Source organism: Larimichthys crocea, chromosome XIX (genome assembly GCF_000972845.2).
Source record: "Larimichthys crocea isolate SSNF chromosome XIX, L_crocea_2.0, whole genome shotgun sequence".
Classification (NCBI taxonomy): Eukaryota; Metazoa; Chordata; class Actinopteri; family Sciaenidae; genus Larimichthys; species Larimichthys crocea.
This window is the reverse complement of record NC_040029.1, coordinates 10,711,296-10,729,758: the sequence shown is the minus strand read 5'-3', so window position 1 is coordinate 10,729,758 and position 18,463 is coordinate 10,711,296. Positions and strand designations below refer to the sequence as shown.

The window sequence follows — 18,463 nt, the reverse complement described above, 5'->3', positions numbered from 1 at the left end:
GGAACTGTGGAGGCGTAGCTTTAGAATGAAGCATGTTTACAATAAAACAGCTGCAGCTCCAAGTTTTTCAAAGTCCAATATTTTTATTAGAATATTTATCAGCTGAGTTTTTTATTAGATTTACAGTAACACGTCACACACTGACTGCAGCACATGTTCAGGTGAAATATGAAGTTTGTTTTCTGAGAAATTCCCGCACGGCCCCGCCGCAGTTTTACAGAGACACGCAGCAGCTTTAATTAGCGCGAATGGGCGCGACGAGCCTGTTGGGCCCCCGGCGTCCTGGATCAATAGCAGGGAGAGCAGAGCGGTCCTAAGGCCTGAACGAACCGGTGAACACACACACACACACACACACACACACACACACACACACACACACACACACACACACAGCACTGTCTCTGGATTTTCTTTTTTGCTTATTCCCGCACATCCCGCACATCCCGCACAGGCCTGACGTGCGGGATGTTTCCTCTCTGTGTCTAAGGCGTCATGTGACTTTCAGAGCTCAGGAAGTGCGTGCGTAACGAGCACGTGCACAGGTAGGCGATATGAGGCCTTTAATTGTTTTTTAATGAATGAATTATTTTAGTGTTCTGACAGCACGCGCCACATATGTGGTGTGACGTTGTGCCTCATAATGACGCAACACGCGCGTAAAACACGACACAAAATCCAAAGTTTCGCTGCACGTGCTGCGTCCCTGTGTGACACTTTGACTCGCGGAGACAAAGAAAAAAAAAATTTGCCTATATCATTCAATTCAGTTGCTAAGCAACTAGTATGGGAACTCATCCGCGAAATTCAAATCCTGCAGCGAGAGGACACGTTTTGTTGAGTTCTGCTGAATAGACAACTCCAGAAAAAAGTTTGAAGCTCAGGGAGACAGAAACCCAGCTGACGCGTTCATGGCAGAGGAGAAAACAAGCGCTCCCCTTCAGGAAGGCTGCGCCTCCCGCACCTGCCCCGCAAAACTCCTGAAACAACAACAACAACATTAACCCGCAGACAGCAGCTCAGCCTGCGGGGCTGCAGCTCCGGACAGACACGATCAATACGCTCCCTGACCCAGTGCCCCGCATCCTAACACCACACGTCAGCCTCCACCTGGAGAGCTCACCTGGAGCCGCTTGGAGACGTGAAACACGCAGCGTGCAACGTAAATATTACATAACATGCAAAGCGTGCTCTGACTTTCTGCTCTCATTTCTGGACACAATGATTTTCCTGCTGGAGGTGAGAGGCCTCGAGAGGCAGCACGTCAACAAACAGGCTTCACCTGGGAGGAGATTCAAAATTCATTTAGTGACTAAAGAAATCCGCTTTATTTGAGTTTGTGTGGTTTCATGTCTCCTTTGTTCCGCCTCACTCTCAGGCTGTCTGTTATTTTTAGCTCGCAGCTTCTTCATCTGGGACACAACAGTCCACCATTTTCTTCATTAGCTGCTGCTGTGCATGCACACACACACACAAATAGAAATATATAAATTTCAGAACACAACATGAGTGCATTTCATTCTAACAAATTTATTGTGTCTCAATCAGCTCGTACGGAACCACTACTGAAATTAAATTACAATCAAATGATCACATCAAAATATACCCTTATTACCTAACAACGGTCAGCTTATGATGATTTGTGCTCCTGTTTTTTTTCTTAGAAACGAGAATACAAAATGAAACAAATAAGGGCAACAACAACAAACAAAATATAGAAGAAAAATATTGAAATAAAAACAAGAAAAAGGGGAAAGCATCTTACACAAGTTCCTGGAGGAGGGGAAAAATAAATTACCGTCTGGAATAATTCATATGTATTCCGAATAAAATATTAAAACAAGTAATTCTGATGAAAAATATAAAGTAAATAAGTCAGATCAGTTTCTGATCTAGTGATCTATATTGCCGGCTTTACAGAGTTTTGTTTATTAAAACCTACCAAAGAACACTGCTTAGAAAGGGCAGCATTAATATTTCCACAGCACCCACTCAGTCACACTTGGCAACAGATTTCTTTTCTCAAATAAGTGCAGTCGAAGTCTTTTTTCAAATGTCTTTTGCTCTATTTGTTGAAAAAACGGGAGAAAAATCCACTCACGGTGCCAAAGTCCATTAAATAATAAAGGATTTTTAAAAAAGGCCAAAAAAGATCTTTGAGATCGAGAAGAAGAAGAAGGGAAGGAAAGGAGGGACAAGTCCTGGTCCTGGTTTTCTTTCTGGGCCTCAGCGTGACAAAAACGAAAAAACCTCTAATCCTCGGCGTGTGTATGTGTGTGTGTGTGTGTGAGAGTGTGTGTGAATGAAACCATGCAGTCCACCTCAGGAAAAAATCACGATGGAAGCTTCGTGGATGTCACTCTTATTCATATTGTTGCAGTTTTTCCTCTCTGTTATTGTTAGGCTTGGAGAGGGAGGTGGAGGTGGAGGTGGAGGTGGAGGTGGGGGAGGCGTTCAGTCCCATTTCTAAATATACAAAATGCCCCCTGCTTTGTTTCTTCAAGCAAACACAGGATAAAACCGGGAATATTGGTTGTTTTTTTGGAGGGAGGGGAAGAGAAAAATAGATATAAAAAACAGTTGCTTTCCTCTCGGTGTGTTTTAATGCGCCAAAATTACCTGGTGGAATGAACTTGTGGTTGTCACCCTCTGGTCGCTCGCTTCACTTGCATCTTTTAAGTAATCTACTAAAAAATGCCCCTGAAAGAAAAAAGCAGAAGGAACCTTTTAGGTTAAGACATTTCAGGGCCTGGAAGAAGGTTAACGGTGCGTTTGTTTCTGAAGGGGGGATCTGGGAGGAAAAAGGGGGGAAGGTTTTCTCTCTCTCTCTCTTTCTCTTTTTGTTTCTGGTGAAAAATAGATAACACATTTGCAGTCTCATTCATATTCCCTCACAATCACAGTATCAAAAAAATGTTTTTGGCTATCATGGCGATAGTCTGTATGTTTTTTAAATCAGTTTAATTTCATATAAAATATTCTGGTGTGCTGTTCTATGTTTCACTGAACATTCTTTTGCAGTCCATGGAGGGGGGCGGTGTTTCTGCACTCACATTGCCGACCTGAGAGTACACATCCTCCGGCGTCTGTGCCACTCCTGGGGGCGTCATCCGTTTTTCCTTCTGTCTCCTATTGCAAAACCACACTCTAACCACCTCTTTCTCCAGCTGCAAGTTGTCCGCCAGGCTGGTGATCTCCTGGGCCGAAGGTTTGGGGCATTTTAGGAAGTGGCTCTCCAAAGCCCCCTTAACGCTCACTTCGATGGATGTGCGCTTCTTTCGTTTCCTCCCCTGCGCCGCGATCTTGTCGATGCTGGTGGGGCTGCCGGTGGTCGAGTCGGCCTCCTCAAGCCACTTGTTTAACAAAGGCTTGAGCTTGCACATGTTTTTGAAGCTGAGCTGCAGAGCCTCGAATCTGCAAATGGTTGTCTGAGAGAAAACGTTCCCGTACAGGGTGCCCAAAGCCAAGCCGACGTCCGCCTGCGTAAAGCCCAGTTTGATCCTCCGCTGCTTGAACTGCTTGGCGAACTGTTCCAGGTCGTCCGAGGTCGGCGTGTCGTCGTCCGAGTGCGGGTCGTGGCTGTTGACGCCGCCGTGGTGCTGGTGATGCGGATGCTGGTGGTGATGGTGGTGATGGTGGCTGCCGTGGTCCAGATCCGGGGTGTCCCCTCTCACTAAGCCCGGGTGCACCAGGCTCTGGCTCCCCGGACTCAGCATCCCGTTCACAGTGAACCCACCGGGTTGGGAGTAGATCAGCGACTGCTGCTGCTGCTGTCCCCCGGATATGGAGTTAATGTGAGCGGCAGTCGTGCTCCCCCAAGCCCCGGCGTGAGTCTGGTGGGGAGCTAAATGAGGGGGCCTGTGGTGCAGAGCGGTGCCCGTGTGCAGATCGTCTCTGCCGGAGTTTTTCACGTCCTGCTGCTGCGGGCTGCCCGTCATCCCGACGGGACTCGACGACCAGGGCGATCCGGCTTCAGCTGCAGCGACTGCGGCTGCTGCTGCGGCCGCTGCGGCGTGCGGGAGGGATGTCACCCACTGATGGGCATGGCTCAGCATGTGTCCCCCGTTGCTCGCTGCCATTGCGCCTTGCATAAAGTCACTCTGTACCATCTTGACTGAGGGGTCTCCCCTGTAGCCCCCAGACCCCGAGGTAACCGCAGCACTGCCCGGCTGCATGCCACCACCTCCGGAGTCAGAGTGCACGATGGAGCCGGACGATAAGATGCTATTGCTGGGCAGATAAGGATTGGAAGCCGCGGTGGCCATTCCGTCAGCCCTTATGAATATGTTTGTGGATAACCCCCCTCCCTTTTTACAGTCACTTCTTTCGAGCAGGCAAATTGTATCTCATGAATTATTCAAACTTTAAAAGTATGGGTAGGTTTTGGCAAATACCATCGACGTGCGTAAAAACAAAAAAAAAAAAAAAAAGCTTGGAAAACGGTGTCAGCAAACCGAATAAAATCCGCGTGTATTTACAACATTCTACTTCAAAGTGCTGTGCGTGAACACCGGAGATAAAAATCCAGGTTTTTCAAAAAGCCCTTTGAAACCATGTGCAGTCCCGCTCACAAAGTTTTGCACTGGATGAAATTGTGGACATTAAAATTCAAATGTACAAGAACAAAACAACAACACGCGTCGTCCCAAACAAACTTTTGGTGGTGGCAGGAAACAAACAGAAAAAGCAGCAGATTGTCCACAGTGTCCACAGTGTCCACAGTCCCGGTGTATGTCCCCTCTGGATGTGGAAACCATGAGCGGAGCGTCCTCGCTTCTTTTGTAATTCAGGCGCAGAGATTTGTCCCTCGCTTTATTCTTTTCTCTCTCTTCTTTTGGAGCACTGTGGAGTCTCTCTCTTTGTTCTGTTTTGATGTATATAAACCTGCCAAACCGCAAACTCCCGTTCAAGTACAATCCAGCAGAACAGTGCGCGGCGCTGCTCGCGAGCCTCTTCTCTCATTCGCTTGTTCTCTCTCTCCACCTCTCTCTCTATATCTCTCTCTCCCTGACAGGCCGCGTAGTCCCGCCTCCCCCGCTCCCACCCCTCCACCACCTCCTCCTCCTCTCCAACCCCGACGACGCACGGATGTTTACCCCGTGCGTCCGCGTTGATTGGTTACCCGGGGTGTGATTGGCAGGCCTCGCCAGCCTTGCTCCGGGCGCACGAGCCCTCCTTCCGGCTGTTCCAATTGGCTGATTTTTAATTGCAGTCCAAACAAAACGGGGAACACAACCTGGTAGTAAATAGTACTGAGGTATTAGTGCACAAACAGGGGGTGAGGGGGTAAATAAAAGGTTGATATACTGTGACCACCATCATGGTGCACTCCACGTGTTTAACGGCGTAAAGACGCGTCATGAAGCCCCGGTCTGCTCTGAATGATGGATCAACTCGATTTAGGCGCGCAAACTGTTTTAACTAGTTTTATCTTGTGTTACAAGCGACAAGTAACACTGCGCGCCTGTCTGACACCAGAAGATCTATCGGCAACAATTAGAATGATCTGCTGGCCTGACCTGATTGTGTAATAGAATAAGGCATCCATACTGCCAGTGGTTAGGGCTTTAATTCCCTCTGGGCCACCCATGAAAAATACAGGAAGGACTTAATGACTAAAGAAATAATAAAAAGCTTCACTAAATGCTGCTCGCTTTATCTTCTGAGATTTAACCTACATGGCGACTTGACGCGCGTTAATTGTTCCAGAGCTTCTGAAAGTGAGAAAATGTAAAAGCACCACACTGCGCCCTAAATCCCAAACACAGAGGGAGGAAGCGCACATGCCAGTGCGCCAAAGAAGGGGCTGCGGAGATGCTTCCATGCGGAAACCTCGGTGAAGCAGAGTGAAAGAGAAAGTGGCAACAAAACAAGGGCATCCCTCCGGATGACCACAGGAGCCGGATGAGGCCTTTGGACGCACCCATGGGTGCCACATATGAAGCTCAGGCTGGCAGCCTGTTGAGTCCACCTGGCCACAACAAGTCCTGCAGGTGACCTCCTGAACTGTGTCTGTGTTGAGGTCAAAGACTTCAGAAGCTCCCAAATCAAAGATGGAGAAAGATTTTATTACAAAAAGGATTTAAAGGCAAATATAAGACAGTGCCAGCCTTCTTCTTCTTCTCCTGCCAGTAGATTTAATTTGGACTCAGCTCAAAACCGAGGGAGCCTCGTGGATTTGTTTACATTGAATAGGCAGGCTAGGGGCCAGAACCATGGGGCCCTCTATTCATTAATATACAGTGAGGATTTCGCTGTAAATTACTGCTGTTCAATCCACACTGCGCGCTTTGAAAGGGCCTCTCAGGCGACCAGCAGAAACGTGACACCGAGGAGGGGACGCACGGCGAGGCGAGAGCTCCTTCCACATGATAACCCCTCAAAATGAGAAAATAAATAAATATGTAGAATGTGTATATAAAAGCTGTTTCAGAAACGCTCCCTGAAACCACCGAGCGCCATAAAAAAAAACCCTCCTCTCTGATATATGATGTGTTTATTATTTATTTGCTTATTATAAAAAGGTCCCCAAGTTCCCTGCTGGGGGAGTTCATTTATTTTGTATGCAAAAAAAAAAAAAAAAAAAAAAAAAAAAAAAAAAAAAGAAAGAAAGAAAGAAAGGGGGGAGAGGAAAAAAAATCATCCCCAAGTATAACAAGAGACGAACAGTTAGTGCTGATTTTCATTTGCATAAATTTTCATATATTTTAGTGAAAATAATAGCGGGAGCCGAGGAGTGCTCCTGCTCAGTTGAGGCAGAGGAAAGAAAATCTTAGGGAGCACCGAGTCGTAGGAAAGGGAGATAACCATGCACAGACTGAGTGAACAATGTGAAGCTATTCCCCTTTTTTCTTGGACACAAGGTAAGTCAACAATCATGTATGCGGATTTGGTTTTTACGCATGAGGAATGTTGGAGTTTATCGTCTTCTCTTGCGCGTTGCTCCGCTGTGTCACAGACTGTCCGCTGCGGTAACTCACATTTCAGCCTCCACATGAGCCGAATATCTTCTTATATTCTCTATAACTTATATTTAAAATGCCAAATGCGTGTCATTTTCCGTTTACCCCTGAATGCGTAAAAATGCGTAAAATCAATACGCTCGCTGTTTGCCGTTGAGTCCCAGCCTTTCTCCTTTTTTTCTTTTTTTTTGCTGCTTTTTATATAAATAGCGGCCAGATGGATAAGCTGCGGTGTTTTGTAGTGAATGTCCACCGGAGAAAAGTGCAATCAATCACGATTTAAGCAGAGAGAGAGGAGAGAGAGGGGGAGTGAGAGAGAGACCCCTCGGTTGAATCCTCCTGAGGCGTCGCGTAGGCAAGTGCAATATGAAATCGTTTAATATAAATCGATCTCGCAGCTGCAAAGTTTGTTTAAAGTTTACACTCGGCAGCATGTCGACCACGGACACACCGAGCTCACACATCACGTGTGATTCGGGCTTTTATTTTTCAGGTTTGGTTTGGAGACGTTCAAGAACTAAAAGGACTAAAAGGACAGGTTTGGAACGGGATCTGGTCTGGAGATCCACAACTGTCTGATGCGTTTTATCACATTAACCTGAAAGTGTGGACAAGTCGTTTTGGTGTTTTTTTGCTTTTAGTTTTTTTTTTCTTTCTCACGGGTTAACTCTTTTCCCTTCATTGATGGGGAGCGCATTTCTGAGCCCAGCACTTGGTAGCCATGGTGAGCCCCATAAAAGGGGGGAACACTAGTCGCATTAAGCTGTATGTTTGTGCACTGGAGTCGAGATGAAAAGAGCCTCGGTGTCCCGGGGCCAGCAGCACCGGTGATCTGTGCGGTAACGCGTTACAGTAACGACATTACTAAAAAAACTAAAAAAACAAGAAGTCTGGCGTTTTTAAAATTGATTTATTTATTTTGATTTTGGGGTAAAATTATTAACACACTCTGATCATGTGGTTCTGACTCACACATGAAATAAATGAAATAAATAAAAAAAATCAGATTCTTTTGCGCCAAATCAAGACTTGCCAAGATATCGCGATGTTTAAAATAAGATCACGCAACTTCGCGCAGACGCGCAGATTTTTTTATTTGAAGCGTTTCTCAAATGTTTGAAATTCGTCTTCTGGAAAAGGAGATTTCAGTTTTTATTCATAAATCAAACACAAAGAAAAGAATGATAACTGCCGCCAGGTGTCGCGCTCACTCATGATGCAGATGTGTTCAGCTTACACTGCAAAAAAAACTAAACAACAAACATCTCATGTCAGATTTATGAATTATTAACATGAATTATTGATGAGTTTATTAAAATATCTTGACACATTCTGATCTGGCTGAACCTCCTTCATATAGCCACACACACACACACACACACACACACACACACACACACACACGTATGGATTTTTTGCAGTGTACAGGTGCCTTCTTGTCATTTTATGGCCGCTTCCGGAGCAGACCTGGGTTGGCAATTAAGATATCAGCGAGCGCGAGGAGGGAAATGAGTGGACGGGGACAGATACACACACACGCACACACACACACACACACACACACACACACACACACACACACACACACACACACACAGAAGCCGTTTCATAAATAACACAGACTGTATTCTGGATCATCAGTTGAACCTTCATTGAATTATCTAATTTTTAAAAACATTTCTGCACATCAGCCGCTGCGTGTATCGATCCGCGCAGCCTATCGATGATCGATGACAGCTCTGGTTAATATGCAAATAGTCTGATTAGACAGGCCGCGCGCCGTTTAAAGCCAGTCGCCATCTGCAGTCGCCTGTAAGCCACGAGCCTGAGCCAGCAGGGCTAACCGGAGACTTTAAGAATTATGAACACATGAGGGCTGGGCAGGAGTCATGAATCATCCCGGGAATTAGTGCAGCGCAATGTTTGCGCACCAGCAGCACCAGCAGCACCAGTCCAACCAGCGACACAGCGTCACAAGGCAGCACTGGGCGTTATTACTCTGCATTATGCGCCCATTCTGTCACACAGCTTTATTTATTCCTGCAGGAGCAGACTGTCTAATTCACCAAGAGGCTTTCATCAACTTCAACAACAAATCAAAATACACCAGAAAACACACATGAGGTGATGAGGGCGGGGCTGCTCTCCTTCTCTTTAAAGAGGGGATTCAATTACAAAAAATATGCTGAAATATGAACATAATCACATCCAACAGGGGGGATAAAAACGTCCAATATAGGAACAAAAATCAATTTAGCCACAACATTAATCTGCTCTTTCTCCCTCATAAAACATCCTCACAGTGTCATCACTCTGACTGCACTTTCTGCAGCCTGCCATGAATTTATGACACCTGACAAACAGATTTATGCTGCGCCTCAGAAAGGTGGGTAAACCCCAGTGCAGGTGCCTGTAGCATCCACTGCACCCCTGGTTACAATATTCAGATTAAATTGATGCAATTCCTGCCGTTTTAATTATGGCCTACTTAAGTTGCCTATGGGCTACATAATTTATTTTCTCCCCCTTCCCCTCCTTTGGTCCAGTCACTAATCCGAAACGACATACGTTGAGTGTGTCTCACGTCAGGGCCAAACGTTGATTTAAAGCCGAATCCAACTTGGAGCACTTAATGATAATGTAGCTACTATACCGTTAATTAAATGGGCTACACTGAATATCAGTGTAAGCATTAAACATGCCTTCAATTTCAGACATGAATGGGATTTTTTCCCCTTCTTAGCCCATTCAAACGAGACAGAGGCTCTTTATTAATATTCTATTAATAAAGGCCAGTATAGAGTCACATACACCTCTTATTCCTCGACGTGGGGTTAGTAATTGCCCTGTATTAAGCCGTGCAGCGCTGTGGGCCTACAGCTTGCAAATGGGCTGACATGCAGGTAAAGATTATATGTTTAGTGTTATCACAGCTTCATTTCACCATGAGTCACAGCTCAGACATGTATCCGTACAGTTTGGTATTGATTCTGGATTGGAAATCAATGAGATGGTCTAAAATAACTGTGTGTGTGTGTGTGTGTGTGTGTGTGTGTGTTGAATGAAATGATTACATATGGAACAATAAAACATTTCAGCACAGGAAAAGTGTTTCAATTAGATAAAATTAATGAAGTCTGTGTTTGGGGAGGACGAGCAACACACTCAGATTTGGTTTGAAATAAATCTGAGGCTGAATTAATTTGAGTGAAGGTCGAAAGTTGCAGTGAGGTTTGTTTTTTGTGCTCGTGTGTCCTGATCTGGAGAGAAGCAGAAAAAAAAAGCAGCTGGTGAGGAGGTGAGTGACGGAGGACGGCTGAGATAAGATGAAGTGCAGCTTCTGAGTCAGAGAGGTGTGTGTGTGTGTGTGTGTGTGTGTGTTTGGGTGCTTTGTCTGTCAGTCTTCAGCGTTACCCCACCCCCACCGGAGCTTGGCCACATCCCTCCCTCTCTTACATACATACAGATGTGAAACACATCAGCATGGACACACATGCCTAAACACCCCCCACCTCCCCCCTCACCTCCAGCAGCAGCAGCAGCATCAAAACAAACCGCAGCGTTATTGTGTATGCAAATCAGTAAACGGACACGCTGGTATTTTTCTATTCTATTAGACTGTATTACACATGGTAATGAAGAGTGATACTGTGTTATTAAGCAGAGTAATTAATAAATAAAGTAAATCCGTGGGAAATCAAATCTATAGAAGTCTGGTGGTTGCAGCAGCTTGCTTTGTAGCCACTGAGCATGTCTCTTCACAGTCCTGCTTTTTGTTTTTGTTTGTTAAACAGTGGCGTTCCCTGAGGATACAGGGGAGGTATGGGGGGTGTTTGTGGCACCTCCCTGCCCAGGATTACATTAATCAAAGTATTTATTTCCCTCGGGGAGCCAGGCGCAAATCACTCCAAATCCCAGTAAAATTGGATAACAGAAGAACGGGCGCATCTAGGGTAACCCTCACTCATGCTTCTTTTTTTTCTTTTTTTGCTCATTTCGCCAACTTAATGGATCTAGTTCTATCTAACTTTGTGGAACAGTGTGTAGAGGAGCAGGGAGGAGGAGGAGGAGGAGGGGGCAAAGAGGTATTGAGGCCTTTGAGAAGACAAACAACATAATTGGATGGAAGCGAGCGCTCAGGTAGAGAAAAAACAACACTAACCACATCCCCGATAGGAGTGACTCTGGATATAGAGCTGTACAAATAACAGCCGTTCTCTGATTCCCTGCCGAGGCTGTAGGCATGTCTGGGTCCGAGCCAGCAGCAGGAGAAAGTAGCCTCTAAGATCCCCCATCTGTAATAGACGCGTCAGCTGACACCAGAGCTGCCTGCTTTCTCTCTGCTAAGTCTGGTCAATCCATCGCAAAGCCCACAAAGTACTAAAAACAACAACAACAAAAAATGCCTGATACCGTCTTTGCACTATTTGCTCAGTAATTACGTGTGATGTTTGGGCAAAGCCTGCACGGCTAATAAATCAGCAAATGTTTACAGCCGAGCCGGTGCTGATAAGGCAATAAAAACTGCACCCAATATGCTGCCTATTACAGGTAATGCAAATAAAATAATAGGGCTGTAATTTTTCCTTATGTGTTGTGGTGGCGGTGGCAGTGGCGCTGCCTCCGTCTTTGATATTCATGAGGGAAATGGGGAGGAAATGTCGTCCCTCGGTCTTTATGGGCGCCGCATTGTAGCACAAATTCAACGCTGCTGCCTTCGTCCCAATCAGGGATAAATGATGGCCTCGTTCCGTGGCGTTTGGAGGCAACCCTGCCTTAACACACACTCACACGGGCGCTCAAATGCATGCAAACACAGTTCTAGTTTGTAGACTCATGCTTGCACACGTATACTCATGCTGCCATGTATGCTAGGGGGCACGAAGGGCAGCTAGAGTGGCCGGCAAGGCCTCTCGGGGCAAAGGCAGCCTGCCTGCATGGTGTACGATACATAGACTGTGTTTGTGCACTTCTATAGCATCTAGTGTATGAGTGACTGTGTACACATTATCCCTGCTTCAGTATCTAAAGCTGCCAGGTTTCTCCAGCCTGTGTGTGTGTGTACAGTGTATTCATGTCGAGATGCAGGTGTGATGTGAGACAAACTGTTCACGTACCGACGTCTGTCTGATGATGCATGATGCTTAGCAAATGAGCAGAAAATCTACAGCTCTAATGGGACCAGAGCAGGTTGGATGGAGGGGGGAGTAAAGGAACTCCAAACTCAGCAAATGTAGGCTACCTGCTCGTGTTTACGTCGCTGTTACACCCTTAAAACATCCGTGATGTTCATCAGGAATTATTATGATAGTAAACTTTATTTTTTTAACTCCTCAGGATCATTTGGCTTGGTTTTGCCAGTGTACTGCAAATGTGTTTTTAATGTATTTCTTCTACCAACTCCAGGCATCCATTGACCTCCAGTCATTTCTGTAAAACAAGAAGTGCTACTTTAGATATTAATGCTGCAAATCATGTAAACTTTTAATTTGTTATGTGTTTTACAAAGTATTCTGCACAGTTTTGTACGATTTGAATATTATTTTTTGTGAAATACTAAAACTGTGAAAGGCAGCCATTGATTTTAAGTAATTTTCAAACCTATTCGCAGACTCTTAAAATCTGTCTGCATTCATTTTTTTTCTGCTTGATTTTGCAGCATTGACGAAAAATGAATGCAGGCTTAATGTTCACCGTGACGGATCTGCTGAACTGAAATTCATACCACACAGAAATGAATGGAAGCCAATGGCTGCCAGTGAAGGAGGGGGAAATGCATTCACAATGCTAAAACAATACCGTGATTTGTAACATTGTTTCAGAAAAAAGTGTGCTGATTGGCTTCCATGTTGCATAGAAATGAACGGAAGTTAACGCGGGAGTCAAGAAAAATCTGAAAATTTGTGAAGGAGATAAAACTTGCCGACACATTTCTCCCTCGGACCACACGGAGCCCTGTATTAGACAGTGTAGGGTTTGTATGTGTTATGATCGAACTGCGTCACCATCACACACACACACACACACACACACACACACACACGGTAAACATGTATGACTTAGGTGAGCGTGGTTAGCTCGCGGCAGCTCCAAGGCGTCTATAATAATGATCAGTGACTTCAGAATGGAGGCTTGTGCTGTTGGGGTCGCCGACTGTTGTTGATGATATGCGGCCGCGGGTGACGTGTGCTATTCATACACAAGCTTGTGTGGTCACGTTCAGCAGCCGGGAAGTCTTGATTCATGTGGGCATTATGCACGCCGGACGCTTATGGCACCTCTCCCTGTTGCCGTGCAGTCAGGCCCATTTGTTTGGAAATGGGTTTACATACATCTTGTTCCAAATGACTCTCCCGCTTCCCCTCCCTGGGCTTACACACACACACACACACACACACACACACGGTAAACTAAAGCTACGAACACGCAGCTTTATCAGCTGCAGCAGGGGGCATTTAGGTGATGCAATTCACCCTCTGTCTGCCATGTTGGAGGTATTTAGCCTGGGCGGCTGTGGTCGTGAACAGACAGTTCTTCTTCTACATTTGAACTTTAGCTCATTCGATGGTCTTGGCTGAATTTTCATCTTGAATTTACGTTTCTAAGCCAGTCAGTGAGTTCCAGAATTCAACCCGCTCCACATTTAAACACCCTGAATCAGCTTCTTACTGTTAACGACACGAACACTCACTTATCGACTAATCATTGAACATTTTTGGTTATTTAAAAATTAGCATTTATGTTTTTTTCCGGTGTTCTTCTCATTGGTTTGAAGTGGGCGGGGCTCGAGTGGAAAAAAGGTGATGTCACATTTTACCGAACAAAAATCTGCCGAGTGTCGTGACGTGAACCAAACTGATGAAGCATGTTAAATGATTGACTAATAACTTTAATGGTTGTTTTAGTCATGAATATTTAAGATATGAAACATTTTGAAACTACATTTCTCAGAAACATTCCCTGATATTAGACAATATATACATTAACTTAATTTGGCTGCCACAGTGAGTCTTTACTAACATTTTCTCGTTAACTTCCATCCTGCATCATGTCGTCCGTTGTTCGGCCCAGTTGTTTTGTTGTGTCTAGTGTTTTTGTCTGCTCAAACACAAACTCGAGTTATTGTGATGAAAATTATTGGAGAAACGATGCTTTGCTAAATTAGTCTGGTTAGCTAAGACTCTACTCGTGTTTCTGACGTGTTCTCATTAGTGAGTGAGTTAATTACATTTTTAAACTCTAAAATAAGCTGTTGCAGTTCTTCACCCACAGAACTCGATAAAAAAAGTCTCCATGACCTTTGAACTCTGCAGTCTTGAGCAGAGACAGCAGACGTGATTTGTGGATGTGTGACAGCTGCAAAGCCTCTATAGTTGTATGATTGGCCACACTTCCAGACACACTCTCTCTTCCCTGCTTCACAGAGCTGCTGCTCTCTCCTCCTCCTCCACATCTCCTCCCTCCCTCTTCGTCCAGGCCTTGCCTGAGCGTTGGAGCCAGCCAGCAGTATCACAAAAGCAGCTTTGAGGGGATTGCACGCTGGCCGCCGACCCCTCTGAGCTCACACCCAGCACACATTACTCACCAGCAGGCCTGAGTGCAGACTGCAGAGCAGGCTGGGAAACAGTGTATGTCATAGGACTGCAGGGGGGGACTCTTAGACTGCTAAGCCCTTTCCTCTGTTTCTGCTTCAGAGTCGGTTTTTTGTTTTACTTTGACTCTTTAGCTTGATGAGTAGTTAAACAATGCAGCACACAATAGAGCACAATAGAACTTTGTTGTTCGACCATGTTGGAAAATTGCCTCAGCATGGACTGTCAAGTCAAATATCCCTCTCAGCTTTTGGCTTTTGGTCGTGCACTGTCAGTTCGTCATTCCAGGAAGTGATGTTGACCGTGTGTGAACGTGTGTGAACGTGTGTGAACGTGTGTGAACGCGTGCGCTGTGTAAGTGTGTGCGCTCCTCTGTTTGAAAAACAAAAAAACCAACACCAGGATTTGTTTTCAGCCGAGCAGGATCACATTAAATCTGTCCTTCTGAGGATGTGAACAGGTTTTGATATAAATAGTTTTCACATTTTCACGCTGCCTGAAAGGTAGTGTCACATTCAACACGTCACGTGTCGTCAGTTTGGGACAGAGCGCATTTTTGCTTCTCTTCAAAGCGGCATATGGCGCCACACATGCTGGTATTATTATATATCGCATCAAACTGTATCACGGCTCATGTGGATGTCTTCATTGTCAAAATGAGAAAAAAGACTGAAAGCCTGTATTATGTTCCTACAACCTCCAAATCAAGGTCTTCCTCAGGGACGCCTCCTTTGTATGACTGAACTTGAGATAATGCAGGGTGTCATGTAAAATGAAATTACATGCCGCTCGCCGTTCTCTCCTCTGCACAGCGCTGTGCGTCTTCTTCTCACACTCTAACCTTCATATTGTAGGTGTGAGACGAAAGCTTAGCAAAGCATGGCCAATTCTCAGCGGTTACGCCGGCGGTTGGTGACTGTGCGAGTGAGGGGTGATTTAAATTCAGCCCTCCCCGGCATGCGCGGCTGTGTTTGTCGTAGACCTTTTTGGATTATCAGGTCCACAAACACAAATCCTCCCAGCAATGACTAACACACGCCTCAATACGTCGCCAGTAACTGCCACAGAAACTCTACATTTACTCAACCTGTGTGTTCTCCAGCTAAAACTCTGAATGACACTGTTACGTAACGCCGCTCTGTTCAGTAATCTGTCTGTCTTTGAGTCTTCTTTCAGAAAAAAACTGCATCCACAGGAGTCTACGACGAGCTGTGCTGAGGAGACATTTATTCTCAGCCTCTCTCATGACTTTATCTCTACACAGAAGCAGATTTACCTTCTTATATCCGTGCACTTAGGTCGATTATTTTCTTAAAACAACAGAAAATAGTTCCTCTCGACAATTAGTTTCACGTCTTTTCGGGACGTGTATAGAAACTCAGCAATGTGGCAACTCACAAACCCGGCAAACTGAGGCGCGCTGGTGCAAACTGAACGTGTGTCACCATCTCTCGTGGCTCACTGCTGCGTTTCTTGTATTCCTGCACTGCACTTTCCAGAAATCGCCTGTCACTCAAACAGTGTAGGCGGCACGGTTTTGTCCTTCCACATACATTTTCTGTTGTTGGCATTTGAGTTTCTTCGCTGCATCTTTTCTCAGCTAGCAAAGGCCATCACTGCGTATGCTAAGTACCCCGGTCTACCTCTGCTGCTTACTCCAAACAAACTGAAAACACATCATGTTCCCAGGAAAGACTTGCCAACACAGAGTGTTTGGAGAAGCTTTCATGAACTTGCTATAGCCGAACTACAGGCGGTGGACGTCAACAAATATTTGCACAAATCTGTTTTGGGACAAATTGAACTTCATGCAAAGCCTCAAAAGTGACGTAGAAGACCATCTGTTGGCAAATGTTTGGGAGTTTTTATCGAGTTTTGTCGAGTACTGCAGTCAAAACGTTGATAAAAACAGAAGAATTATCAGAAAACACAAAGTATTACAAGTAAATTCGATAGGGTAACATTTAAGTGTTATATTATTTCATATTTTATCCTGTGATTATTATGAAGCATCCATGTGAACACTGCTTTCATATTTGATTTGTCTTATTAAATGTGGAGCAGCAGTGACTCTCTGTGCTTCGGTGTAATATCTGAACATAGTTTTGAAGCACCGTCTGATTCTAATGTTTTTTTCTTTATCTCTTCCTCTTTCAGGAGAGCCACACAAAACCCTGGCAACACACACACACACACACACACACACACACACACACACACACACACACACACACACACACAAACCAAACTTAGGTCCTCCTATGATACCCCTCCTTGTCCCCCATCCTCCCCCTGATGCACAACCTCTGGAGGTAAGGGCCTTAGCTTGTGTGTGTGTGTGTGTGTGTGTGTGTGTGTGTGTGTGTGTTTGTACGGTATCTCTCCCCCAGCAAAAGCGGACACGCCGTCTCCCCAGCTTCCGTTTTCCTCTGCACGCCCGCTGCTGGAGTATTCACGCTTCAGGCTGTTTTCTTTGAGAGAGGGAGAGAGACGGAGTATAAAAATATGCAAATGCTATTGTTGAAGCGCAGAACGAAAGGAGGAGGAGGAGGAGGAGGAGGAGGAGGAGGGAGCTGCTTTTACACCCCCCTCACCTCCCTGCCTCTGCTGCTACCCTTGCTGCTTCCACCTCCATCCATCCATCTATCCACTGCATGGAGAGAGAGGGAGAGACAACAGGGGCAGGATATGAAAATAAGCTGAAAGGCCACTATTGTCTGAGGAAAGCTGAGGCCTTTTTTCTGGACTCAAAGCGTTTGAAATAATGAAAGCCATCACACAGACCACAAGGACAGAGAGAATGTATGCAGACAACCAAACACTCTGTACGTCTCACTGTGTCCCAGCAAGCTGAGTTTAAAGGACCATGACGCAGGTGTGCTCACTCCTGGCTCCGCCCCTTACAGGTGAGACAACATGAACAGAGAGCTGTCAATCAATCACAGCCTGTAAAGCACAAACAAATAATACAATTAATGATGGCTGAGTTGTTTTCACTTTAGAAAAAGTCAAAATATTAGAATCTAAAAATCTGCAGTCTGCAAAACTTTTACTGAATATTATCAACGCAGTGTATTTAAAGATTTAAAGTATGAAACGTTTTATTCAGATTATTGGTTAACTGAGAAAACTGTAAATGTGGCGGAGTAAAAAGTAGCAGGAAATACAAATATACCCAAAGTGTAGCACAGAATAATCAACTAAATCAACCGTGTTCACAATGGAAATGTAACTTATAACATAGTGGAGAAATGTCAGTGTGAAAAGTGAAAAGTATAAATGTAACTCCTGAATCAAACAGTCCAGAGTAAATATTACAGAAAATCTAGAAATAGTGTTTTAGGACAGGTGACGTGTACTGCAGTAGAAATATTGTATTTACTTGTATAATAATAAATATGTTCTGCAGAAGTCTTAAACATCATTATTATAAATTACGCCGACGTGTTGTCCAGGATATCTGAACGATTCTGTTAACTTCCATAAGACGATACAAGAGATTTTAAATTCAAGAGAAAAAGACGCACGCGTAGAAAAGTAGAAACTAAAACAGACATGGAGACAGACAACACACACACACACACACACACACACACACACACACACAGAGTATCCCTGTGGTGGTGGGAAGCCCATTTGTAAAGCCCTCACGCTCTCAGGAAGACTTTTTGAAGTGATTATGAAGACAGTTCAGATCAAAGGATTTGACAAGTCTGAGTGTGCGCCAAATACGAGGCCGGGTAATCACACTCAAGCCCCTTACATACAAGATGGCAGTGGTCCCCCCAGCTGCTTTGCAAATGTAATGTGACACTTACGGATAAACAGATTATCAAGGAACGGAGGGGTGGGGTCGGGTGAAGTTGAACACAAGTTACAGAAATTAAAGAGGGAGATATAGTTTATTTA

General features: G+C 45.0%; 1 protein-coding gene across 2 annotated transcripts in view; it reads right to left on the bottom strand.

Annotated features, from left to right (window-relative positions):
- Positions 1-414: 414 nt before the first annotated feature.
- The window catches only part of LOC104928562 (POU domain, class 3, transcription factor 3-B), a 127,055-nt gene continuing 109,006 nt past the window's right edge, over positions 415-18,463 (bottom strand). The window contains exons 1-2 of one of the 2 annotated variants that reach the window (XM_010742868.3): positions 3,054-4,990; positions 415-2,700 (exon numbers count right to left, since the gene is read on the bottom strand). In XM_010742868.3, the coding sequence (XP_010741170.1) occupies positions 2,602-2,700; positions 3,054-4,265 (1,311 nt within the window). In that variant the 5' untranslated portion in view covers positions 4,266-4,990 and the 3' untranslated portion in view covers positions 415-2,601. Of the gene's footprint in view, positions 2,701-3,053; positions 4,991-18,463 lie in introns of those variants that run through there. The other variant, XR_003464217.1, reaches the window with a different exon arrangement.